The following is a 26,132-nucleotide window of genomic DNA, read 5'->3' as shown; positions in this document are numbered from 1 at the left end:
CTCTTTATCCCGCCGGCTGTCCCTGGGGGTCTTTACAGGTTGGGGCTGACTCGCCCTGCGGGTGTGAGGGCTGTGGCCACCCAGTTTCCCCCGGGAGCACGTGCCCTTGGCCGTAGCTGTTCCGCCCCGCAGCGCTTTCGGTTCCTCTCGGCTGCTGCCTGCGGTGGGGGCCCGGTAAGCTGGGGTGGCCGGAGGGGCTCAGGCGGTGGGGCCAAGGGGGTGCGAGGGGCAGGGCCCCGGGAGGCAGCTGCAAACGGGTGGAGCTGGTGGGGTGCTGGTCCCTCTTGGAACTGGGGCTCGTCGCAGCCGTTGGGTTCTGCTTCCCCTTGCAGACCTCGCGGGGCAGCGGTGGGGGTTATGGTGAACGTGGAAGAGTGCCGAAGGGCCGTGCCTGAAGGGGTTAACCTTCGCCACCCACTGCCTTCCGCTGGGTCTTTCCGATGTGACTTTGCCAGCTTTTGTGGTGGTTGTCCCAAGTTCTGCGAAAAGGCTGCCACTCCTTCCAGGGCTGCCACTCCTTCCAGCTGCTTGTTTCCGACGAGCTGGTAAACATTAACAGAGCGGAGGTAGAACTGCAGCTCCTGGGGCCCTCGGGGGGGCTGCAGCGGTGGGGACTGGCCGTACCACGTAGGGAGGCCTTCCCGTGGTAGCAAACCCAGCTCCTTCAGCCATCTTTGTCCTTCCCTTCCCCTCCGCCGGCTGCCAGAGGGTGGGGAGCACTGAATTACCTCGAGCCTCCGAGCAGCGTCTTGCAGAATTTCATAGTCCTGCTTGCTGACGGGTCCCTCCGTGGCCTTCCAGGGCTGAAGGAGCGGAGCTGCGCCCGTGCCCTCCTCCCTTAAGGGAAGGAGATCCCGGTGGTTGCTCCTGGTTGTTGTGTGGTCAGCGAGCAGAATCGGCCCCCAGGTTTGTGGGCTGTGGAATGAGCCCCGTGCTCCGCAGCTGCCGCCGTGGTTCCCTGCTGCCAGGCGAGGATTCCCATCGCCGGTGTGTCTTGTAACAGAACCCGAGGGGTTATTGATGCAAAGCCCCTGGGGGCAAACGCAGAAGTTGCTGTTTATCGAAGCTGAACGTCCTGCCACCGAGTTGCTGAAACAAGGCTGCCCCGGGGAGAGGCTGGCGCAGGTAGGAAACTATTTCGTGAAACATCCGTTGCTTTTTCTCAGCTTGGTATTAATGCTTTTGGGAGGGTTGCTAGAGCTGATGTAAAAAACCTTGAGCCTGGCAAAGTGAGTTCAACTGTATTTCTAACTTTAAAAAAAATAAATTATAGCATATAAAGATAGTTTATCTACTCTTCTATTCTGTTTGAGCACTCTCTGATCTTAGTCGGGCTACTGTTGCTGTCAGGAACACTGTGCTGGGTTGGGAATGTCAAGGCCTGGATGTGCAGGCGAGTTCCCTGTTGGATGGAGGTGAATAACAACCAGCCAAGAACTTGGCAGTTGCAGGTTATGTTGTCATCTCGAAACCTTCAGGAGCTTTGAGTCAGTGTTCCCCTCTCTCACGGAATGCTATGAGACAAAAAACCTGGTGCGCAGTTCCTTAGAGTGGCATACTCAGACACTGCTGCAACCGGGGTGTCTGGAAGATAAATGGTTTTAAGAGAGTCACTTGCAGAAACTTCGGAGCTGTGCTTCAAGAACTTCCTAAATGTTAAGGCACTTGTGATCTGCTACAAATGCTGATGGTGCTGCTCTTGGAGGCTGCTTCACAGAGGCAATTTTCTGAACGTATTTTTGCGTTGGACACCTAGTGAGAATTCTTTCAACCATGGGTGGAAAACTTTCGCTGTTGTGGAAAACACCTGCCCAAAAGGAGAACGAAGGCAAGCTGATCTTACCCGGGCAGCTGGATGCTGGAGATGAAATCGGCAGTTACGCCAGTATCAATGACTCCGCTCTGTCCTGTGGACCCTGCGAGGGCATTGCACGTCGCGGCTGCGTCAACTGTCCAACGTGTCAGGGAACAGGAAGGATCCCCAGGGGTAGGTGAATCTTCTGTGTGCCGTGTTGGTGCTTTTTCAGCCTTCTGAGGTGGGTACGTCTCTCTTTGCCTAGAGAACTTGGTTGAACTAGTTGGTCTTTATCGTATCTAGTCTAGGAATGTCCTGTCCTGGTACCTCCAGCTCACCTGTGACTTCTGTGTGTGGGAGGGCAGGTAGTGCTTTTCCTAGGGGGATTACTCGATGCCCACCCTGGTTGTTTCTGCCCAGAGATTGAAATGCTCAAACTGTCACCAAAATCAGGAATCCAACCTCTTGACACCAATGCAGTATTAAGAAGCAGGCGTTCCTTCATTGCACCGCCGGGTGCTGGGTGGCATCTCCACAAATCAAGCACACCTATGCAGATTTCGCCCTTACATTTATACACAAAAGTTACAAGGTTGTACACTCCCGGTTCCAATGATTGCTTAGTGATTCGTATATAATTACAATATCTGCTGGGTCACCCTCTTCTGTTGCTACGCTTGCGCAGAGGAAGTGTCGTCACCTGGGCAAGGGTCTCCTTAACCTGCGGGTGTGTTCTTTAGTGTTATAATGAAGGTAGTTCACTTGGGCACACCTTAGAGCGAAGTTTAGTTGCCAAGTTGGACTGCTGGATGTCTGCCTCGCCACAAGTGGTCCAATAACTCATCCTATACCCAGTAGAACCCAGGTGCTCTGGTTATGGTCTAGAGAGCAAGGGCTTCAAGTTACACAGCTTCAAATGACAAGTAGCACAAGAACCCATACATCATTGGTTAATAAGTGTTAACATAATGCTAACGTAAAGCCTGGCTTCTTAAAATCAAGCTGTCCCTGTAGTTAACTGTTTCACAAACAAACACGAAATATAGAAAGATTCAGTAAAACTTGAAGACAATCCGCAACAAAACCGAAATCTTAGTTGTGTCACGCTTGCCTTCTAATTGGGCAATATCGCTTGTGAAATGAGTGCAGATGGACACCAGGCTGCTGTGCAATGTCCTGCCGTGCAATTTGCTTTATTTACTTCTGTGCTTAATGTGGTCTCTAATCTGCTGCCACCTCCTTCAGAGCAAGAGAAGCAGCTGGTGGCTCTGATTCCGTACGGTGACCAGAGACTGAGGCCTAGACGGACGTAAGTCCTGTTAAACTTTCCTCTTTTCTCATCTTTTGAATATTTCTTCTGCATGTGAAAGAAAGCCCCAGTCTTCTGGTGTTATGCTCTTTGTGCTCTGTCTTGCGGTAAGTTTGGTGTTTCCCATATCTTTTCAGAAATAGCAGGTGGTGGACAGCCTTCTGTGTGGGGTTGTTGGGGGTCTTAGCGATTTGTACTGTGACGTGACGTGTCAGTGTGTGTGACTCTTACCTTGCTTCTGCTGTGATTTTTTTTTTTTTTTTTTTTTTTAATTGGCAAATAGTTCTGCTCAAACCCATCCCAGTTTTCTGGCACCCAAGCTTTTATCATCTTTTTCCCTTGGAGCTGGAGCAGGACTGCAGGTGCTTGCAGCTGATAAACCAAGAGAATGGTTTATCAGCTGGTGGTGCTGGTGATAAACCAGGTGGCCCTGGTGGTGTTTTGCAGGAAGCTCTATGTGTGCCTTGCTGTGATGATTTGCCTGCTGACAACATCTCTCAGTATTTTCTTCCTGTTTCCTCGCTCCATCGCTGTGCTGCCTGCAGGGCTGAACGCCTCCTCCATTGGCTTTAATGCCACCACCACCAGTATATTTCTCAACATGACGGTAAGCGCTCAGCTCGCAGTCAAAGCGTGGATCTGAAGGGCTCCCTGCTTATCGCCTGTGCCGCTCCATGTGCGCGTGTTGTGGTTTAACCCCGGCTGGCAACCCAGCCCCACGCAGCCTCTCACTCACTGCCCCTCACCCAGAGGGATGGGGGGGAGGATCGGAATGTAAAACTCCGGGGTTGAGATAAGAGCAATTTAACAGGTAAAGCAAAAGCTGCGCACGCAAGCAAAGCAAAGCAAGGAATTCATTCACCGCTTCCCATGGGCAGCAGGTGCTCGGCCACCCCCAGGGCAGCAGGGCTCCGTCACACGTAACGGTTAATTGGGAAATGCCATAGTGCCAGATGTCCCCCCCCCTTCCTTCTTCCCCCAGTTTATATACCCAGCATGACGCCATACGGTATGGAATATCCCTTTGGCTACCTTGAGTCACCTGTCCTGGCTGTGTCCCCTCCCAGTTCCCTCCAGCCCTCTTGCTGGCAGGGCCCAGGGAACCAAAAAGTCCTTGATTTAGTATAAACATCACCCAGCAACAACTAAAAACGTCGGTGCGGTTATCAGCATTGTTCTCACATCACAGCCAAAACCCCACACTGCACTGGCTACTGAGAAGAAAGTTAACTCCATCCCAGCTGAAACCAGGACAGCAGGCTACCTGACTGGTCACTGTCTGGAGTTAGTCTTGCCATTCCCACCATCGCAGTCTGCTTTCCAGCTGCTTGGAATCAGCGTCTGGAGCATGTTACAGCATCAGAGGTGCGGCTGGGCTGGCTGCAAACAAGCAAGTCGCACCAAGTGGCTGAAGGGGCTGTGTAAATGCAGCGCTGCGATGAGTTCTGGGAATCCTTTTGCATCCTTGAGCTGCTTGGTTGTCCCCCTTGGACTGTCCTGGGAGACGCTGCGGAGCATGTGCCTCTGTGGCCAGGCTGGACGTATGGCTGAGGATGTGAAAGGGACAACGTGGCCCAGCGTTGCTGTGAGCTCATAGCAGGGATATATTTAAAGTAGCTTTGCAACAGGAACATATAGCCCTGCTATATGTTTGGTTTTGTGAATTGTGGTTTGCATTGGGTTTTTTTTTTGTTTCTCTCCCTAGAACGTGCTGAACATAACTAATGACAACTTCTACGTGGTCACTGTTGTGCAACTAGACGTAGAGGTTTTGCACCAGTCCATAGTGGTAGGGAAGACTACCATGAAAACCCTGCTGAACATGAGCCCTTTGCAGAGCGGCCAGGTGAGCTCTGCTGTTCCTTGTCTTTTCTCCTAAACTCATCTGGACGTCCTGGACAGGGAGGTGCTCCTTGCACACTTCATCCTCTCTTTTGTCATCTGCCTGCAAATACCCAAAGCTTTTCCCCATGCAGCTTCCACATCCCACTTGGGGAAGGGGTGTTGTAAGAATTTACGTGTTGCTGAGTTTGAAGTTAATGCGTTCCTGGGTGAGGAGCATCTGCTCGCTCTTTGGGTAGCAGGCTGGGTTGCATCCTTGCTTTAAAATGCTGGCAAGCTTAAAACCAGGTTAGACAGAACCCTGGTGGGGTTTGAGCACAGCTGATCCATCCTTTGTGTAAAGGTCAGGCATGTAGCCTGGGTGGCCTTTTTGAGGCCTTTTTAGATCTAAAATTTCTGAATCTATTTTCTTATCTACTGTTAAAAACAATTTTTAGGCTAGATCTTGAATTTCAGGTTCAGATACCTAATTTTGAGTCCTGCTTTCCCTACTTCAGCTCTTGGAATTGTGTCCTAATGTAACTCTAGCTCATGCGTACTTCCTGCAGGATGTGTCCTGAAAGGTCGTTTTCCCGTCTTAATTCTTCTGATGTAACTCCTTTTGAATTATAGGCCTGTGAAAACATGAGCCTAGGTCTACCCTAAATCTTGACTTTCTTATTTCCCCCTCCCGTTTGTCTAATGGATGGCTTTATAGGACTTGAAATACCAAGGAAATTGGTGTGCTGTAAAGAGTGGAACAGAATAGAATTTCTTTTCTTGTTTTTTTTTACTGAGGAAAAAATAGCAGGCCTAGTGCTAGCCAGCAGTGTGCAAATAATAAGTTGCATTCCAAGTCTCGTGATTTTCAGGTACTCAACATGTCTGGTAAATGATGCATTGCTTATTTTATCCACAATATAGGGATTAACCACAGGGAACAGACTTTAAGAAAAGGCTCACACAAGTGTACTAGTAGTGTGTGTATGAAAATGTGCTACCAGGGAAAATACGGATTAAAAGTATTATTTAAATGTAATAGCATATACATTGCAAATATAACTATACATTACCAGTTAAATGTGCTTTCTCTCCTGTTCGCATTTGCAGATCTATTATATGGTGGCCAGCAGGATATTGGATGACAACACCTAGTGAGTATTCTTGAATATTTCTTCCCTTGGTTAGTAAGTGATGCTTATAGGCTTTTCCTGAGTAAATTCCTTGTGCTGGTCCTGTCTGTAAAGAGGAGTGTGTCCTTCCCAGTTTAATGTGTGAAGCTATCTGGATATGTGTGGCACACCCATTTAAAACTAATTTCCTTTTCTATATATTGCTATTCTCAGCTTACTGTTGGTTCAGCAATGTAGTTTTCCATACATTTTGATAAGTGATGATATTTGAAGTCGAGGTTGTCATCTTTAAATGCTCTGTTAGTGAGCAGCTGAGTACCTTGTACAAACTGCATTTCTCTGCAAATGGCCAGCAAACCGTGTGAAGTTCACAGCAGCCAAAGCTTTTGTGCGGACAGGGTGGTGCATTGCACGTTTACAAGGGCTGTGCTTAGTAAATCCACAGTTACACCAGGAAAACATGTTTTCTAGATACATTTTTCATAGCCGCTGGTGTGCTTGAAGAACTTTGCCTACATAGCGGTTGTCAGAATATTGCAAAGACAGACCTTTTTGGAGAAGCAGTGGAGTAGTTGAGGAGAGGAGATGAGTGGTGCAGGCAGCTCCTGGGGAACTGACTCTCTCTTTTTCTCCTGCAGTAACGTTTGCACCTGGACAAAAGTCAAAGTTCACAACGTTCTGCTGCATATACAGTAAGTGATGCCTGGGTTCAGAGCTGTAGCTAACATTTGTGTCACCTACATTATTTCTTGACTCCCTTCAAGAAGGTCTGCTGTCACTCTTCAAGACCAGGACTGCCTACAGCGTAAATGTGCTGTTACCCAGACAGGTGTGCTGGGGTGTGAGGAGCAGATAACTCTTCAAGGCTGTTGCTACCCTGAGAAATCCCCTGTCACTGTTGTTTAAGGCAAGCTGGCCTGGCAAACTTTATTCTGGAATACTGGTTGTAGCTGTCGGAAGCAATTTTTCGGTCCAGGACTAGAAGTACTGGCTGGTTTGGTTACGCCTGCCTGCATCGTGGTGCTGGGGGCAGACTCATGCCTGGACTCTGCAGATGTGCGGATGGTTGTCTCCAAGTGTTCTGAGAGCAAAGCAGGACAAAGCAGGCTCTGGTGCGCGTCCTGTTATCCGTTCAGGGGACGGACCAGATGACAGTGTTCAGCTTGACCGTGCTTTAGGGTATGACAGCCCCTGCTGGGAAAGCAGTTGAGGTTGGCTCTTTGTAGAGGAATGAAGGCAGTGGGTTGATTGGCCTTAGTAATATGTAGCTGTGGCCTTGCACTGGGCTATCTACTGCATGTTATCAATGCTAATCAACCCACAGCCTTCAGTCCTCTACAGCTGTTCCTCTCTGCTAGGAAGGAGCATAACTGCAGTTTTTGTCATACAGCTCCTGCTGGGACAGCTTCTGGCCTGATTTAGAGCTAAACCCAGGGTACAAGATGGTGAAGCTCATAGGAGGAGGTACAGCAGCACTAGAACGCCTCCATGCAGCCATGAAATGAGAGTGGTCCTCATTAGCTGAGTTTAAGCCACTCTGGAAAACCCTGCAGCAGAAATTGTCTTTTAATGTAGCCTGTGCTCGCCAGGTGGATCTCCCTGTGCATATGGGGTGATGGACTCCAGGTTGTGAGCCTGCTCTTGGAAGATGGACCTGTAGGTTCACCATCTGCAGGCTGTTGTCACAGAGTCTGTCACAGATTCCTTCAGGAATCACAGAATCATTCAGGTTGGAAAAGACCTTTAAGATCGAGTCCAACCGTTACCCTAGCCCTGCCAAGCCCACTACTAACCCGTGTCCCCAAGTGCCGCATCTACCTGTTTTTTAAACTCCCCCAGGGATGGTGACCCCACTACGTCCCTGGGCAGCCTGTCCCAGTGCTGGGCCACCCTTTCCATGAAGTTTTTCCCAATATCCAACCTAAACCTCCCCTGGCGCAACTTGAGGCTGTTTCCTCTTGTCCTATCACTTGTTACTCAGGAGAGGAGACCGACCCCACCTCACTGCAACCTCCTCTCAGGTAGTTGTAGGGAGTGAGGAGGTCGCCCCTCAGCCGCCTTTTCTCCAGGCTCAGCACCCCCAGTGCCCTCAGCTGCTCCTCACAGGACTTGTTCTCTAGACCCTTCACCAGCTTCATCGCTCTTCTGTGGACACGCTCCAGCACCTCAATGCCTTTCTTGTAGCAAGGGGCACAAAACCAAACAGGGCTCAAGGTGCAGCCTCACCAGTGCCGAGCACAGGGGGATGATCACTGCCTTAGTCCTGCTGGCCACGCTGTTTGTGATACAAGCCAGGATGCTCTTGGTCACCTTGGCCACCTGGGCACACTGCTGGCTCCTCTGCACCCCCTGAGGTCCTCTGTTGGCAAACAACAGATCCAGTGGGCACCTCCCCTAGCTGGCTCACCTGCTGTGTCAGGCAATTCTCTTCTGCACACTGCAGGAACCTTCTAGAGTGTTTTCCTTTCTGCTGTGTTGTATTTCCAGCAGACACCTGGTAAGTTGAAGTCCCCCGCGAGAACAAGGGCTAGCGATGGTGAGGTGTTTCCCAGCTGCTCATAGAATATTTTAATATTTTGCCTGCCTGTTTGCCCTGCTTGGGTGGTCTGTAACAGACTCCCACCATGATGCCTCCCTTGTTGCCCTTCCCCCAGGTTCTTCCCCATAAACACTCCGCCCACCCTGTGTGCTCTGCTTTTCCCTCACAGGGGGACCCTGACCTGCACATACCTGTGTCATTCGGAGCAGCTGGCTTTTGAAGACTACCAGTACGTGGACTGCCGGGGGAATGCCACGCTACCTCCCCCTTTGTACCATCTCCTCCCGTGACAGGGCCAGGCTGGCAGACCTTTGGGGCGCAGTGGATTCCACCACGAAGGAGAGCTGTAGGGAGACAAACTTCTGGGCTTCTCAACAGAGGAGGTTCCGTGTTTCCTGGATAACACTTGCATCTCTCGGGTGAAGATGGGAACATACTTGGCATTATCTTGGACCTGCTGCCTTCAGATTGCAGCTGGCTCTTTTCACTGGCCTCACCATAGCTGATGCTTCAGCAGGGTGCCCAGTGCCTGGGCTGTGTCTCCGTGCCCGATCCCAGCGGCTTTCACTGCTACTTCAGAGGCAGCACCCAATTAGGCTGACTAGTTGTTTCCTCCTCGTGTAATTTGGCACTTCTGAGTATTTCATAACTTGCAAAAGAAGGACTATGCTGAGGCTTTCTGGCTGGATCACATCTGCACCACCGCATCGAATGAAACTTGCACAACCTGCAGATAAGAGCAAGAAACAGGACTGCTGTATCCGTGTCTCTGAGTCTTACGAAAAACTACTGCGTGTCATGCCAAAACACCTTGTGAGAGAGGCTCTTGGGTGACTGCTGTTTTAAGCTGTCCCGTATTACAAGGGAGAATAGGCATTTTTGTATATACGTATTTTTAAAAACATGCTCATCCACTAACTGTTCCTTAATGATATCCATTTTGATGAGAAGAAAATGCATTTCGTACCGTGGACGAAAAAGATTGCTGCTTTCCTGGTTGGATGGTGGTTGGTGGCCAGCACATGCTGTTTGTTGTATCGTTCCCCTGTAAGCTTTGGCATTTAACGTTTTAAATGTGAAGAAGCACGGGAAAGTTCACCTGTAATGGGAAGAGCTCAGTTTACACCAATGTCAGGAAACAGCTGGTTTGGGGGGGGGAGGGTGTCGTGTATCGGTTTGGTGGGGGGTTTTTTGGTTGTTTTTGTCTAAAGCTGCAGAATTACCCAACACTTTACAGGAGGAGCAGCCTCAGCAGCCTTCTCTCCTCTGAGGGTGGCAGTGGGATCCCCCCACATGAGCGAGGTTAAGAGTTACCCCTTGGGTTGCAGTTTAGGAGCTGCCTGGTGCATCCCAGATGGTCAAATAAGAGCCTGGGAGTTGCTGGACTGAAATCTTTTCTCAGCGGTTCAGCATGTTCTTGTGTTGGTCCCACTGAAGGATGGAGCCAGGGCATTGGAATAGTTGGACTATTGGAGACAGTCTCTGCTCCTACCCCAAAACGCGCTTCCCAGGCCAGCACATCTCCCGGGGCTGTTGCAGGGCTGCTCCTCATGGCCCCCTCCATCCCAAGAGGCTGGAGCAGTAGCTATCGGCTTTCTCCCTGGAGCAGGGATGGAGAAGCTCCGTGTCCCGCTCCAGCAGCCTCCCTGCGTGTCGGGACTCTGCGGTGCCTTCTGCATCTGCCCGGCTGGTGGGTCCCTCTGCTGCAGCTGTTCCAGCTGTGCCCCGGTACCTGCTCCTGGGGAAGCTGGGGGGAGAGATGTGCAGCCGAGACTCACCGTGCTGGGGGGCAGAGGCTGGATGGGGTAGCTGTGCCAGCTGTGATAGAAAGCTTAGAAATCACTGGATTAATAGGATATGGAAAACTCAGAATAATTAAAATTCTTGTTGCATGTACAAAGAGGAGCTTCACAGGTGACTTTGCAAGTTAGGCCCGGTCCTGGGGCCCGCTGCACTGGTAAGGTGGGGCTGGGATGCTCCTGTGCCGATAAGACGACACCGGTATGTGAACGTCTGTGCCCTGAGCCAGGAAAACCGGGTCTGTCCTGGGTTTTGGTTTGGAAGGAACTGGGGACACGACTGAGTCTGCACGAAGAGGGAAGGTGACAAGAGGGAGACTCCTGAGCCTTCATCCTCAGCGACCCCCACGATCCGCACCAGGAGACAGTGTGCAAGCGCAAATGGGAAGAAACTTCTGCTAATGGCTTCTTGGTAGGCTAATTACCCTAACCCAGCCTATGCTCGGGCATCGATGGAATATGCATGAATGTAAACTTTAAATCACACGTGCACAAAGAAGTGGGGCAGCGGGTGCTTTTGGAATTATCCACCCTGATGCCCGCCGGTGAATGAAACGCACTGCTTTATAACCTACCCTGAGTTATAAAGTTTAATTCCGCGGGGTTGTGCCCTGTGCGAGGGTCTCGGGCGCTACCGCTCCGCCCCCGCCGCCGCAGGTCACAAAGCCGGTGTCACAGAGTGGCCCCAGGCACGAGTCGCTCTGGCACCCCCCGCCCTCTCTATGGTCAGCGCCCGCGTCGCCGGCCGGGGCGGTCGCGCCCCGGATCCGGAAGTGGCGCGGCGCGTGCGCGGTGGCGGGCGGGATCATGGCGGACCTGGCGGCCATGGAGGAGCTCGCGAAGCTCGAGTACTTGTCGCTGGTCTCCAAGGTCTGCACGGAGCTGGACAACCACCTGGGCATCAACGACAAGGACCTGGGTGAGCGCGGCAGGGTTGCCGGGGCATGGCTGGCCGGTCTCTGCCGCGGCGCGGGCCTGGCCCGGCGGGGGGAAGGGCGGGCGTAGCCGTTTCTGGCGACGGAGACGCGTCTTGTCAAGCGGCTTTTCGAAGTGAGGAAACCCCCGTGATTTTTCTTAAAAACGCGCTTCGCTCTGGGCTCCTGCGAGAGGCCTCGGGAGGCGGCCGCTGCTGCTGCGAGCAGCACTGGGGCTTGTCCGAGCGTGGTGGGCTGCCCTGGGCCCTGCCGTTGTGGCAGCCTTGACCCAAACACCAAATACTTACACTGCCTTTTAGTTATTTGTTCTAATTTCTTTTCTGCTGTTTCTTCACAGCCGAGTTTGTGATAAGTCTTGCTGAGAAAAACACTACGTTTGACACGTTTAAAGCAGTTCTTCAAAAGAATGGTGCTGAGTTCACCGTAAGTGAGATCTGAGCGTTATTTATGTGTTGTTCTTGTCCTTGTATGTTTTGTAGACTTTTTTGTTTTAAGTGTGAGGAGTGATTATTGGTCTTCTTCAGCTGGAAAGCTATACACTAATTAGCTTTTGAATATGCCCATCTCATCAAGCAAAGCCTCCCCCCTCTCCTTTTTTTTAAACTTTTGTAATCTTTGTAAAGCATCCTTCTGAGAACTTGGAACTGCTTATTTTCTTGTTGAGTGTATAAAATACAGAAGAAACAATTTTTCACAAAGGCAAATGTTGTTGTAAGTCTTTTAATGATACTTGGATGCTGCGATCATGAGTTCCTCGGAAATAACTATAGTTGGATTAAATAGGTGGTTAAAGGTGATAAGTAGAAAAGTCATTTACGTGGAATTATCATAATCATTTCCGATTCAACTTACCTCTTTTTAGGATGTACATGAAATCCAGTGTTACTTTCTAAAAATGAACCTGCATCTTCAGAATTGAGCTTCTTGTCCTGCTAATAAACCCTTACTTGTGCCTTCTAATAATGAAAAACAGCGTTCCGGTTATTTCTTAGATTGAAGTATTTTATTAAATTTTTCAGGATTCTCTTATCAGTAATTTGCTGCGCCTCATACAGACAATGCGGCCTCCACCAAAACCATCTACTAGCAAAGGTAGGCGTAATCTTGTCCCTCTTAACGGTTCAGTGTAAAAAGGAAAATGAAACTCTTAAGTCTTTTGTAGGTTTTGGCCCTGTTTGGTGAGGTCAACGTAATTTATTGCTCTAGTCCTGTAAGGCAAGACCTTTTATCTTACCATTGCAGTCAGAGTCTCTCTGTTGTTAGTGGTAGATTAGCAAAGCTGTTTAGGCGCTCAAAACGTACTGAGTACACTATTCAGAGTATTTCTGTATTTCACAGATTGACTAATCGGAGTTTATTTTGTAGGACGGTAACACTGTAATTTTTGAAATGGATCTCTGTATCGTGTATATCAACCTTTGCATTCAGGTGGAAGTTAAACTTTATGTTCAGTTACAGAAAAATCAAGAGCAAATAATTCTTGTTCTTCTAAGTTTGGTTTTTTTTTTGTTTTACATCTCAAAATCAGAGACAGTTGTCAAACCCAAATCAGAGAAGGAAAAGTTGAAGGAATTGTTTCCAGCCCTTTGCAGGCCAGACAATCCCAACGTTAGGGTAAGGTCATAATTTCAGTTTTATTTTGTGAGCATGTGAAAACGTAATTATTTTATATTTTTTTCCCCCTCTTATTTTCAAGGTTTTTTTCATGTTAATGCGAGTGTGTCACACTAATGCATGCATAAAAGCGGGACTATGAGAAGTGAAATCCAAAAGAGGCACAGGCCGGTGTTATTGTATACAGTTACCAAGAACAGCCGTTACAGCAGTCGCCACGTTCATACTGTTTTGCAGAATACCAGAAAGATGAGGCTCTTGTGACCTGAAATGTGTAGCCTGGCCTTCCTTATGTAATGTTCAAAGTAACGATGGATTACAAACTAGATAAATATTTTGGACATATAGATGCTACAAGGGACTGGTGTTTTATATTTCTGTAATAACTTGAAATGTTGAGATTAAGCTGTCTTTTGTATAAAAGCAGAATTGTCTCAATATTGTGCCAAAATAGGGCGATAGCTTTATTACTGCCCCCCCGCCATCACACAATGTGTCTGATCTTTCTTTATTTTACATTCATTCTAAATAGATATGCATGTGGTTGTCCTTCCTGGGGATTAATTCTCTGTTACAGACTTTTTATCAGCCGCCTTACAGAATGGTTCTCTGTTCTTGCAGAATATGCTGGATGAAGATGATGTGAAAGTGGCAGCTGACGCGCTTAAAGAGCTTGAAGCTCTGATGCCTAGTGTGGACAGGCAGGCCAAGCAGAGGAGCAGTGACCACCGGTAGGTTGCTAGTATGTCTTTGCGGGATGAGTATTGGCCGTTTGCATTGCCTGCTCGCTCTGTTCGTACGTGGAATTTCACTGCAAATGTGTAATGTTTGTTTCTTAGGGCAAAGAAAAGGAGGAGGAGCCGAAGTCGTAGCAGGGACAGGAAACGAAGGCACAGATCTCGCTCTAGGTCTCGGGATAGGAACAGGGGAAAATCCAGATACCGGTCAAGGAGCAGAAGTCGGAGTCCCAGTAGGGACCGTAAGGACCGAGAGAAGTACAATGAGAAAAGCAACGAGAGATGGAGAGACAAGCACATAGACCGTCCGCCACCTGAGGAGCCTTCCATTGGAGACATCTACAATGGCAAAGTCACGAGTATAATGCAATTTGGATGCTTTGTGCAGCTGGAAGGACTAAGGTACCTTCTGATGTTCACAACGAATCTGCTACTATTCCATCCGATTTTCTATTTCCTGCTAGTATCTTAAAGAGGTTGTGAGCCTATAATGCTTGGCTTTGATGCCAAAATGAGGGTCTGTTTCAGCAAAATAAATTCGACAGCAGAGAATGTTCCTATAAAAACCAGTTTACGAACTCACACAGTTGGTGGACAACAAAGCATTTTAATTCAGAATCTGAATGATCGGAGGAGCTGTCGGAGTAATAATGTACGTCTCATGCCCCTCTGTTTGTTTCACCTGCAGGAAGCGTTGGGAGGGCTTGGTCCACATCTCAGAGCTTCGAAGAGAAGGACGGGTTGCCAATGTTGCTGATGTTGTGAGCAAAGGACAAAGAGTAAAAGTCAAAGTGTTATCCTTTACTGGCTCCAAAACAAGCCTGAGCATGAAGGTATGGAAGACTTTCTATAGTGCTTATAATAGAATGCATGGCGCCAAAATTCTTAAAGATTACGTCTTTTTGCTATTTTTTTATCTGTCTGTTGAAAACTAATACATAACCATCCAAGTGGGAGTTAAACAAATTGAGTTACTGTTCTGTATTTAAGTGGCTTATTACTGTTTACTCATTTTCTGTAGGTTCTTGTTTTTGATGTAGTGTTCCTAAGAATGTTTCCACTTGGCGTGTTAGCTAAGTGACAAGGCAAGCCTCAAGCTGTTGCTATGTTTGTCTTCCTGTTTCAGTATCAGGGAAGTATTTCATTTTACATTAAATCACTGCTATTGCCAAGGCACAGTAGAGTGTTCCAGGCCTTGGGGTATACTTACTTCACAGTACCAGCTGAAAAAAAGTAAAAAAAAAAGCATGCAAACCAGCATTTTCTGTATACGGGCTGTTGTCTGCAGTAGTTTCTCTGAGAAGTGTACTCTGCTTTTCCTCCTGTGTTAGAGTTAATAGATAAAGGGAAGTGCAATGTAGATAGAACTGATTAATTAATCACTCGTAATGTAGGATGTTGATCAAGACACTGGGGAAGATTTGAACCCAAACCGGAGGAGAAACCTGGTTGGAGAGAGCAATGAAGAAACTTCTATGAGAAACCCGGACAGACCCAGTCACTTGTCGCTGGTGAACGCCCCAGAGGTGGAGGATGATAGCCTTGAACGGAAACGCCTCACCCGAATTTCAGACCCAGAGAAATGGGAAATAAAGCAGGTGTGTTTTTTACTGAGGGAAATAGGGTGTCAGAAAAGTTGCTAGCAGGTTTCGTGAACTAGAATACAGCTCCATTGCTGTTCGTCTAACTTACTCCTCACCTCTAAATTGCCACCTTCTTGTGATTTGGGACTTTAGCTAGTTCTAACTGTAAAGTTAGCTCTGCTTTGAGTTGGGCCAGGTAACCTCCAGAGATCACTGTGAGCTGGGGGATAACTCCAGTGACGCTTGGGTGGTATTTGGTTATCGGTGCAGCCCTGCCATGCCGAAGCCAGCTGTCTCACACTCATGGTATTTAGAATAACAAAAGGACTATTTGCTCAGAGACTGGATGACTTGGGGAGAGGTGCTAGAATGTAGAACCATTCCTTTTCCTGAAATCACAACATTTCTTTGTTCCTGTTTTACAGGTCTGGCAATAGCCAGACCTTGTAGGTATGAGTTATATTCATTTATGGGAGCAAATTCATGTTGTCTACATTCTCTTCCCAGATGATTGCAGCTAATGTGCTTTCCAAGGAAGAGTTTCCTGACTTTGATGAGGAGACTGGGATTCTTCCTAAAGTTGATGATGAAGAAGGTAGGATTTCCAAGTAGTCTTCTTGTTGTTGTAAATTCCTTGTGTTTCGGATTGTGTTTTGATTCAGAAAGAGATGTTGATACAAGAGGATGTGAAGCATCTCACAATTTGCTGTCGTAAACATTTGGAGCTAGGGTTGCTCTAGCCTTATTATTAGTGACGTTTGGATGTGCCCTGTCTGTGCATTCTTTTTATTTGTGGTGTTTTCACTTTTAAAACTACCTAAGTACTTCGTCAAGCACTGTTTGAAGAGGTACTTTTGTGTACCTGAAAGATCTTTAGCTTTTCTATAAAAATTGTCACTTGTGGATTTTAGATGAGGACCTTGAGATTGAGTTGGTTGAAGAAGAGCCACCATTCCTTCGAGGTCATACTAAACAGAGCATGGATATGAGTCCCATCAAAATAGTAAAGGTAAGAGTTTTCCAGGACTAAAACCGATATGGTTGATTTAATTAAATAAATATTGTGGAATTTAATAACCAGTTTTCCACCTGGACATTTCCACCTGGGAGCCCTGAAAAACATTACCACTGAACTGAAGGTCCTTTCTTTACTTATCAGGCTGGATTCTTCCTTAATTGTAGAATAATAAGTGGAATAATAAAACTGGTTGCTGCTGCAGGCTAATGCGCATTTCGTGTCACATAAGTGTGTTAGAACATACTTTCTCTGTTCTGCTTTTTCTTACTGGAGGACTGGGAGTGCTTGAAATCTTTTTACTTACTTCCCAGAATCCAGATGGTTCCTTGTCCCAGGCTGCAATGATGCAGAGTGCTTTAGCTAAAGAGAGACGAGAACTTAAACAAGCCCAGAGAGAAGCAGAGATGGATTCTATCCCCATGGGACTCAACACACACTGGGTGGATCCTCTCCCTGATGGTATGTCTGAACACATCTCAGTAGGAACTTAAAAAAAATACTTAAATACACAAATATAGAAAGCATGCGTATTGGAACAGTAGGAGCAGGATCATCAGGGTCTGTGCTGTGTGAAACTACATGCAGTGGTGAAATTGTTTCTTTCCTAGTGGATGGAAGACAAATAGCCGCAAACATGCGGGGTATTGGGATGATGCCCAATGATATCCCAGAATGGAAGAAACATGCATTTGGTGGCAACAAAGCTTCTTATGGTAAGAAGACGCAGCTTTCCATCATTGAGCAGAGAGAGAGTCTCCCAATCTTCAGACTGAAGGAGCAGCTGATACAAGTAAGACTCTTGAAATGGCATTCTTGTTTGAGCAAGCAATAGTTTAAAGTAAGTGTTCTTGGTTCAGCTTATTGACAGGTGCATAGCCAGTTGATAATTCTAAGTGCAGAGCTGTAGTTTGGAATAATTATTTTAAAGGATCGTATATAGCTGTATACTTCATTAAAGCTCCAGATATTTGTTGATGTAAGTCAAAATTGAAACCAGGATTGTATCGGCAAGCGATGAGCCAGATAAATGGTTAAGCAGTTTGCTGACTTGATCAGTAAGAACACTTGTATGATTTTTGGTTTGGTCAGCTGGAGAAAGAGCAATAGGTGCTCAGTCTAGTCCTAGATACGCTATGTTGATTTTGTTTGCTTTCTTGGGTTCTTTTGGTGTTTTTTGGTTGGTTTTTTTTTAATTTATTTTGACAAGTGTTTCTATTACGATCTTTTCTAGGCTGTGCATGACAACCAGATTCTGATAGTTATTGGAGAGACGGGATCTGGGAAAACAACACAGATTACCCAATACCTGGCTGAGGCAGGGTATACATCAAGAGGAAAGATTGGATGTACTCAGCCTCGCAGAGTGGCTGCAATGTCTGTTGCAAAGAGGGTGTCGGAGGAATTCGGATGCTGCTTGGGACAGGAGGTGAATTTCCATGCTGAAGGGCATGCCAAAATAAGCATGAGTAAAAATGGGAAAAATCAGTACTGGAGCTAGTTTGCTTGTGTGTTCATGTGTCTGTTCCCTTGCAGGCTGTGAAATGAGCTCGCAGAATAATAAAACTGGGAATTAACAGTGCCAATAACTTAAATCCGTAGCTTCAGTTTCTGTGCAACTCTTCTTTCTAGGTTGGCTACACCATTCGCTTTGAAGACTGCACCAGCCCTGAAACTGTTATCAAATACATGACGGATGGTATGTTACTGAGGGAGTGCTTGATAGATCCTGATCTGACCCAGTATGCCATTATCATGCTGGATGAAGCCCATGAGAGGACCATACACACCGATGTGCTCTTCGGACTGCTGAAGAAGGTAATGTCACATCTGATTTTTATTGCTTCAGTGTCCTCTGTATGCTGTGTGTGGGTAGGAGCACACAGGGAAAGGCAAGGTCACACAAGTCAAGTTCATTCGCGTGCTCCGAGTCTTTTCTGAAGCAAAGCAAATGCTCGTAAGGGTTTGTAGTCCAAATTTTCATAAGATGAGCTTTTGTGTGAAGACAAAGCAGGTAAAATTCAGCAGAAACAATGAGAATTGGCAATCCACGATGCTCATAATGGTGGATGAGTAGAGGAGTGTTCTTGCTTTGCTCTTCCCTCTCTGACAAAGGCTTTCTGTAATAGGTGCTGCTAAGAAAGGTTTGAAATGCGACCTTAGCAGTCAATTTTTTGAAATTCTGAGGCTGGAATGAGTTGCTGTCTACTCGGGCATTAAAATGCCTGATACTCCTGGTCATATTTCTCTGACTTAAGTCAAGTGGTGTATGTTAATAGTCCCGAAGGCAATAAATGACCTGAGAACTTTCTATCCTGCTATAGACGGTGCAGAAACGGCAGGATATGAAGCTGATAGTGACGTCAGCGACGCTGGATGCTGTGAAATTCTCTCAGTATTTCTACGAAGCACCAATTTTCACAATTCCTGGCAGAACATACCCAGTAGAAATACTGTACACAAAAGAGCCAGAGACAGATTATTTGGATGCCAGTCTGATCACAGTAATGCAGATCCACTTAACAGAGCCACCAGGTGAGCGGAGAATGGTGTAGAGTTATTGGTGATTCAAGGACTCTTAATACCTATGAGCAAGGTCATTCTGTAAGTCACGGATCACGTATTAGTAACGTGGGCAAAATGTTCTTGGCACGACCATCTGCTGTTTGCAAATACAGTAAATAAAATGTTGAAAAAGTTGAGTGAGAGACAGAAGTACATTGCTTCTGGCTAAGAGTTGCTGCCCAGGGGCTAGCAAGACTTGGGGATCCTCTGCTTTAAACGGAAAAGGTGAGGGATCGAAATGTGGCCATGCAGGAGCTGCACAGAACAGAATTGATTCTGTGGGTGTTTTCATTTCTTTCCTGTGTAGGTGACATTTTGGTGTTTCTGACTGGTCAGGAAGAGATTGACACTGCCTGTGAAATCCTCTATGAGAGGATGAAATCTCTAGGACCTGATGTGCCAGAGTTAATTATCCTACCAGTATATTCAGCTCTACCCAGTGAAATGCAAACCAGGATCTTTGACCCAGCCCCACCAGGAAGCAGAAAGGTAATTTCAGCTAAGTGTGGCTTCATCTTCTGCTGATATATTGTAATGATGAGGTGTATTATGCTGCTAATCATACTTTTTTTTTTTTTTTTTTTAGCATTTCTGATTCTGTTAGTTACCGCTTCAGACAAAATGGTGTAATTTTGGAGAAAAGGTGTCATACGTAGCGTAGAGCATGTTTTTGGTTGCATACATGCCTGTACGTGTTATCTAAGCCGTTGAAAATGTATATGAAAACATACGGTTTAGCAGACCTCTGTGTGGAATGTGCTCGACGTGTTTTTTAATGCTGCCTTTCAAGGATATTAACTTTAATGAGATCTAAATGCAGTTCCTGTTGGATGGATGTAAATTTCCTACCAAACAGCTAGTGAATATCTTGAGATAGTTTTCTGGAAGATGCTTTTCTCCAAATACGCACTGTGTTTGAGCGGTAGGCGGGAATTCCCCCTGACGTCAGTGCAGTCTGCTTACGAACTTACAATGATCTTTCACTTGCTTTTAATTATAGATTTTAGCATGCTTTTCTCCCGTATTGCCCAAATCTAAACCAAATGCAGATACTTAAAACCTGTCCATCTTTGACAGTAGATAACTCTTCTTTCTCTTCCTCTGTGAACAGTTTCTCTTTTAAGTGATAGTAGTTGCATTTATAACAAACTGCTTGCATCAGGTAGAGTGGATTAAGTTGAGGAACATGGTTGGCTTGGCAACCAGACACAGAACTGGTGCTGAATCAAACTGTTGTTTGCAGGTTGTCATCGCCACTAACATTGCTGAAACATCTTTGACTATTGATGGAATATATTATGTAGTTGATCCTGGCTTTGTGAAGCAGAAAGTTTATAACTCCAAGACTGGGATTGACCAGCTGGTTGTTACACCGATTTCACAGGTAGGCGTTCTGTGTTTGACTCTCTTTTTATTTATTTTTTTTATTTTTTACTTCCCCCACCCCCCCACTAGTAATGTGTATCTTGATGATGTTGCATTCAAGCACATGGAAGTAAAGCGAAGACAATAATGAAACCACATTTCTGATAACTTTCTGAGAGGCCTTGAGGCTGTGCCTAAAGAGTACATACTTTCCTGGGTTGTATTGAAAATCTCGTTCTAATAATAGGAAAAAACTTGTGAATAATGATTTTATTTTACTTGTTTTCACCTGTGCCTGTTCAGACCTGTTCACTGAGATGTCTTGTAACCTTTAGGCTCAAGCAAAGCAGCGAGCAGGAAGGGCTGGAAGAACAGGCCCAGGAAAATGCTATAGGCTATACACAGAGCGTGCTTATCGAGATGAAATGCTAACCACCAATGTGCCTGAAATCCAGAGAACAAATTTGGCCAGTACGGTGCTTTCCCTGAAGGTGGGTATTTCAGCAACTTGTAACAAGCCAACACGATCATAAGCATTTCAGTAGATGAGTCTGTGCCTTTGTGAGCTTCGTGAAGTGCTTGGTAGTTTCAGATCCTTCTAGTGAACGGAGGTATTTTGGAGGGGAGACTACATCAAATCCAATTCTCAGGCACTGAGCTTGCTCCTCCATTTTGCTATTGAGGGTTGTAATGTTGAATACCCACCTAAATGACTGGCCTCAGCTGCACAGAACAGTTAGCTGCAGGAGGTTTGAGGAACAGGAATCTTATGTTGTTAACTGATAAGATGCTTTTTTAAAGTGATTTTTGATCTCCAAACTTACACATATTCCAAACGTGTACCACCCCTCTGGGAGTCCGCAGGCTGGATCTAACCCAGTACATAGCAGCTGGGGAAGCTGTTGCCTTTCCCCCTTTCTGGGAACAAGGGGAAGGGTGGAGATGTATTTAGTGTGCATTGGAGCTGTCAAGCCACACTGGTTTACAAGGCAGGAAGTCCACAAAACCAGCGTTTAGCCTGTGTGTCTCCTCAATTGAATCATCTTGCCTGGGAGATGTATGGAACCGGTACCAAAGAGACCAGCAAACTGAATGGTGGGTGAAAGCCATTGCAGATTATCTCAAGTGTAGAAATACAGCCATGTGTTTGTGACTGCCGTTACAGTCAGGATAAGGACCTGAGACTAGCGTTGCTTAAAGTTCTGTAGTGCCTCATTGTTTGAGGGTTACGTGTCTCTGGCTGGAGTTTGGTGTCTTCCTTCTCAGTGTTTTAACTTGAATTTTTTCCCCTCCCTCTGTTTAGGCTATGGGCATCAATGATTTGCTCTCCTTTGACTTCATGGATGCTCCCCCGATGGAAACACTGATAACTGCCATGGAGCAGCTGTACACTCTGGGAGCTCTGGATGATGAGGGACTGCTCACTCGACTTGGGCGCAGGGTAGGCAAAATAGAATACTTCTTAGCATGGGCTGGGTTGCAAATATTTAGGGGGTGACATGAGAGTACGTGTATAAGGACTTGCCTGGCACTGTTGGTTTCCTTTTCCTATTATTCTCTTACGCTTTATTGGTAACTTTTTGCTTACCATAGTTATGTACCTTCTGCTTTTTAAGGAGCTGCTAATATTTCTCCTCATTCATAAGGTTACTTTTATTAATGTTTAAAAATTTCTAAGCGTTGGGATATTCTTGTGATAGTGAATATGGATAAATAATTTGCTTCATGTTGAGTAAAGTTACTCTGGGTGTAAAGCACGCCACTTAAGAAGGGAAGCATGAAGAAAGAGCAATGCCTTGAGAAAAAACTCGAGATTTTCCCCAAGATGTTGCAGGGTACCCTGAAACACCTTTCTTGCAGATGGCAGAATTTCCCTTGGAGCCTATGTTGTGTAAGATGTTGATCATGTCCGTACATCTGGGATGCAGTGAGGAAATGTTAACAATAGTCTCCATGCTCTCTGTACAGAATGTGTTCTACAGGCCAAAGGTAAGGAATGCAGCCAAGAAGCAGCAGCGTTACAGTTTGGGTGCTTTTTGTGTGCCTGCCTCGGGTGTTAGAGAGTGAGCCTGTTTGCCAAAATAAACCTGTAGCTCGGTTTTACTGCTCATACGTCACATTTCTGTTGTATTTTTTGGTTAAGTACCCTGTAGGTGTGTACGTTGGTGGTTTCTTTGCAGATGGGAAGATGGAAGTTAGAAGTCTCATATTCTCTTTTGCATTTCCCAGTAAACACGTACAACCCTAAACCAAGTCAGTCCCGGCTCTGTTGTTCAGAACGCCTTTGTCATTTTCAGATACGCAGAAGGTATTTTTTTCATGGCAATCCTATGCTGTGCTGATTTCTTTTAAGTCAGCAAGCAGCAGACTATGCTGTGGTAGGATTCCTCAACAGCAGCCTCCTCTTGAATCTGTTTTTTCTTCGTTATGTTGGCCTGCTGCAGTGCAGCCTGTTAACTTCAGTTCTGATCTGCGTAGCCACAGTGTTTGATTAATGTTTTATCTTCAGGTCGGAGAAGTGGGGAGAGGTGGGTAGGCCAGCAGGGTCAAAGCTTCAGCACCTTGGTTGATGTGTAATTGAGGTTCTTCTAGAGGAATAAAAAACTAGGTAGTTCAATGCATGCATATGCTTCGTACAGCATAAATGAGCCATTTACTTTGAAGCGTCCTTTTGAAAATAGGGACTGAAATTGAATAAAAAGTATCAGGAAAAAAACCAACCAGACAAAACCAGTTTTTCATCATGTCTGGTGAAGTTCTTGTCACCCGTGGGAGAGTCTTTAGGAGAGTCCACATGAAGTCTCTTTGGCAGGATGGGTCTAGGCTTTCCTTTCATACAGGTGTAGTTTTGGCTTAGTGAGAGCAATCCCAGTAACCTTTAGATTCTCGTTACTTGGTCCTTAGTCACTCACCACTCAAAATTTTATGTTGTTTTCCCACTTATATCATGGTTCTTGAGAGACTTAAGAAGTTGTGGTAAAACTGTCCTTCATGTTGCACAAGGATTGTCTCTATGATGTGATATGATACCTGATTGATACATATTTTATGTGTTAGGATAAACAAGCACTTGCTGATCAAAAGAAAGCCAAGTTCCATCAAACAGAAGGTGACCACCTCACTCTGCTGGCTGTGTACAATTCCTGGAAGAATAATAAGTTTTCAAACCCCTGGTGCTACGAAAATTTTATCCAGGCCCGATCCTTACGCAGGGCACAGGACATCCGCAAGCAGATGTTGGGCATTATGGACAGGTGAGCATGCCAAGAAGGAATTTGTTTTCTTAGTGTTCTTACAGTGTAGTAGCTAAACAATCTGATGTTGGTCACTGCACCCAAAACTGGAGAACTCTTAAATATTTTTTTTCTCTTTAATTCTTCTCTGACAGGCACAAGCTGGATGTGGTATCCTGTGGGAAGGCAACAGTTCGAGTCCAGAAGGCCATCTGTAGTGGCTTCTTCCGAAATGCAGCAAAGAAGGATCCCCAGGAGGGTTATCGGACACTCATTGATCAACAAGTTGTCTATATCCACCCATCCAGTGCTCTCTTCAACAGGCAGCCAGAATGGTAAGAAAGGCAGCATCACGTAATTTTCTCTTTCGGTTCAGACTTCAAAACTGAAAAGGTTGTGGTGTGCGCTATTTGTGGAGTACAGATGGAAGTATAGGCTGCTGATTTCTCAGCAGTGAGCAGACTGAGAAAATTTCAAGAGCTTTTGGCTCTTTCTGCTGCTAAAATCAGTGCCTGCACAGAGGTGAGAATTGTTTTGTGAGCCAGGGCCAGGCTGGCAGCCCACGGCTTTGTGTTTCTGTGTTGTGGAAGTGAGTTTAAAACACAGAGTGTTGGAGGGCGAGGGAAGAGAGAATTGTTTTAAATGGATTGAAGTAGTTCTACGCTGAAGAGTAGTCGTGAAGTAGGAGGGGGGGAAAAAGGAGATAGTTCTTCTGGATGGTTCTTTTGGAGCCTGCGTTGTAGCTTGTAAGGAGCCTTCTACTGAAGGAGGGTGAAACTGAAATAAAGGGGCAAGCTTAGATACTCCAGCCTTTGTCTTGTCTCTTCTTGTTTGGAAAAAGTGATTTCCGAAGTTGCTCTCCCTTTTCACAGGGTGGTGTATCATGAACTGGTGCTGACCACCAAGGAATATATGCGTGAAGTGACGACTATCGATCCTCGCTGGCTGGTGGAATTTGCACCAGCTTTCTTCAAGGTTTCTGATCCAACCAAGCTGAGCAAACAGAAAAAGCAGCAGCGGCTGGAGCCCCTGTACAATCGCTACGAGGAGCCCAACGCTTGGAGGATATCACGTGCATTCAGGCGGCGATGAGCCTCGTTCCCCCCTGGACTCTGACTGGGTTTGTAGTTGTGGGACTGCAGTTTTTCCACTGTTGCAAGTGTCCTGAAAGAAAGGCGAATGTCAGTTGAAGCTTACCTACAAAATGATCGGAAAAGAAGTGTTTTCAGAGCAAAAGCACACGGGGGCGATGTGTGCTTGTGTTGGCTGCCCCTCGGATTCCACAGCTGGTGGCCCTGAGTCTTCTCAGTGTGTTGAGTCATTTCAGAAACAGTTCTTGGAGCAGTTCTTTAGTCATTCTTCTTTTAAGAAACAAAACTTAAGACTTGGAGATCTGGGCGCTGAGCTGAAGAACAGCAAAAAGATAATGATTAAAAAATAGTTGTCCACCACCGTAACTGTGTTCTTAATGATCAGGCAAATAGATGCTGGAATAGTTTGTTTCTTTACCCTGCTGCAAGGGATTTATTTCTTCTTATGCTCTTGGACGGTGGATGTTTTTTGGGAGCCGCTTATTCTCCGTTTTTCCTATTTTTTGCGTTTTCCTGTTCAGCGTAACGATTTGTCTTTCATGCAAGCCATCTGTGGTGAGGTACTTAGCATCTGCAGCTTTGGGCGAAGGAAGGAAGGATCCCTTGAAACCCAGCTAGAATGTCAGTTATACTTGGACAACGGCACAGGTCAGACTGCAAGCCTTATCCTTCATCACCATCTCCTGTGTGCTGAGGGCTAGTATATCAAACGGTAATTAACCACATCCACTCTGTAGCACGGCTCTGTCTGTGGACGTAAGTGGTTACAGATGTTTAGACTTTCTAGACAATGTGTCATGTGTTTTATTTCCACTTACATTGTTTGGTGACATCACAACTATTGGTTGTTTTTTTTTTTTTAATAGGATATACTCTTACAGCTAAAATGTCTGTAAAATGTTGTGTAACAGTTGCTTGTTTAAAAACAAATTGACTATCCAGTGTGTGCTCATGCTGAAGCGATCTGTAAATTCTATTTTTCTGTTGCAAACAGATGAAATGTATTTGACTCCACAGCTGCAGGTACCCAATTTTTATTTTTTATTTTGTTCCCAAAGCTGAGACATTTGCTAAAATTATTGTTGGAAAGAGTAGAATTAAGTTGGCTGGTCATTCTACACTCCATGAATTTGAAGAATGTTTCACACTGAGGAGTAGCTATACAAGAAATCTGTACTTGTGTACAAAGGTGGGCAGGAATGTTGTATATAATGTTTTATGATGTTTTATAAATGCCCTGAGCTTTCCCATGGTGTTAAATAGTTAACGTAAAGTTAAATAGAATTAGAAAGTTTGTAAGTTTGGAGGCTTTTTTCATTCTGGCATTAGGCAGAGAAGGTTGTCCTACTGAATACTCTTCCAAGCATATTTTCCTTCCATGAGCTCTGCAGGTACATCTGTTACTGTTTTCTATGAAAATTTGCACTTGACTTTCAAGAGTCAAATGAAAGATGTAGAAGAGAAAATGTACACAGTGGAAGTCCCAGTTGTACAACATCCTTTGAGGTATTTCTGTTGCAAATTGATTTTGTATTTGCTTCTCCAGTGTAGCCTCTTTACAGTAGGGGGAAATACATCAACAGAGGATTTTCTTTTTT

The 26,132-nt window shown here is 45.9% G+C and overlaps 2 protein-coding genes across 4 annotated transcripts; both read left to right on the top strand.

Annotated features, from left to right (window-relative positions):
- Positions 1-258: 258 nt before the first annotated feature.
- On the top strand, positions 259-9,683 carry TMEM106A (transmembrane protein 106A). 3 transcript variants are annotated; one of them, XM_040617328.1, is made up of 8 exons: positions 1,037-1,125; positions 1,757-1,987; positions 3,041-3,104; positions 3,552-3,711; positions 4,810-4,950; positions 6,036-6,079; positions 6,697-6,750; positions 8,767-9,683. In XM_040617328.1, the coding sequence occupies exons 2-8, from the start codon at positions 1,774-1,776 to the stop codon at positions 8,885-8,887; spliced, it is 798 nt and encodes a 265-aa protein (XP_040473262.1). In that variant the 5' UTR covers positions 1,037-1,125; positions 1,757-1,773; the 3' UTR covers positions 8,888-9,683. The 3 variants fall into 3 exon arrangements, with proteins under 3 accessions (XP_040473263.1, XP_040473262.1, XP_040473264.1); XM_040617329.1 differs by having other exon boundaries at positions 259-1,987; XM_040617330.1 differs by lacking the exons at positions 4,810-4,950; positions 6,036-6,079; positions 6,697-6,750; positions 8,767-9,683 and adding an exon at positions 4,429-4,799.
- A 1,487-nt stretch (positions 9,684-11,170) lies between these two features.
- On the top strand, positions 11,171-26,132 carry DHX8 (DEAH-box helicase 8). The gene is made up of 23 exons (XM_040617317.1): positions 11,171-11,315; positions 11,669-11,754; positions 12,351-12,423; positions 12,860-12,945; positions 13,567-13,676; positions 13,785-14,084; positions 14,371-14,515; positions 15,077-15,280; positions 15,773-15,860; positions 16,177-16,274; positions 16,595-16,742; positions 16,892-17,073; positions 17,515-17,709; positions 17,913-18,098; positions 18,605-18,815; positions 19,153-19,334; positions 20,089-20,229; positions 20,546-20,701; positions 21,514-21,651; positions 22,071-22,199; positions 23,268-23,464; positions 23,599-23,778; positions 24,316-26,132. The coding sequence occupies exons 1-23, from the start codon at positions 11,204-11,206 to the stop codon at positions 24,533-24,535; spliced, it is 3,567 nt and encodes a 1,188-aa protein (XP_040473251.1). The 5' UTR covers positions 11,171-11,203; the 3' UTR covers positions 24,536-26,132.

The sequence above is a fragment of the Falco naumanni genome, chromosome 18 (genome assembly GCF_017639655.2).
Source record: "Falco naumanni isolate bFalNau1 chromosome 18, bFalNau1.pat, whole genome shotgun sequence".
NCBI lineage: Eukaryota > Metazoa > Chordata > Aves > Falconiformes > Falconidae > Falco > Falco naumanni.
This window is presented reverse-complemented; position numbering and strand designations above follow the sequence as displayed.

Excerpts from the sequence above, each read along its gene's own strand:
- DHX8 (XM_040617317.1), top strand. The coding sequence starts at position 11,204 with ATGGCGGACCTGGCGGCCATGGAGGAGCTCGCGAAGCTCGAGTACTTG. Across the intron at positions 14,085-14,370 it reads GTGCAGCTGGAAGGACTAAG|GAAGCGTTGGGAGGGCTTGG; the intron begins GTACCTTCTGAT and ends TTTCACCTGCAG. Across the intron at positions 23,465-23,598 it reads ATGTTGGGCATTATGGACAG|GCACAAGCTGGATGTGGTAT; the intron begins GTGAGCATGCCA and ends CTTCTCTGACAG.
- TMEM106A (XM_040617329.1), top strand. The coding sequence starts at position 1,774 with ATGGGTGGAAAACTTTCGCTGTTGTGGAAAACACCTGCCCAAAAGGAG. Across the intron at positions 6,080-6,696 it reads ATATTGGATGACAACACCTA|TAACGTTTGCACCTGGACAA; the intron begins GTGAGTATTCTT and ends TTTCTCCTGCAG. Across the intron at positions 6,751-8,766 it reads AACGTTCTGCTGCATATACA|GGGGACCCTGACCTGCACAT; the intron begins GTAAGTGATGCC and ends TTTCCCTCACAG.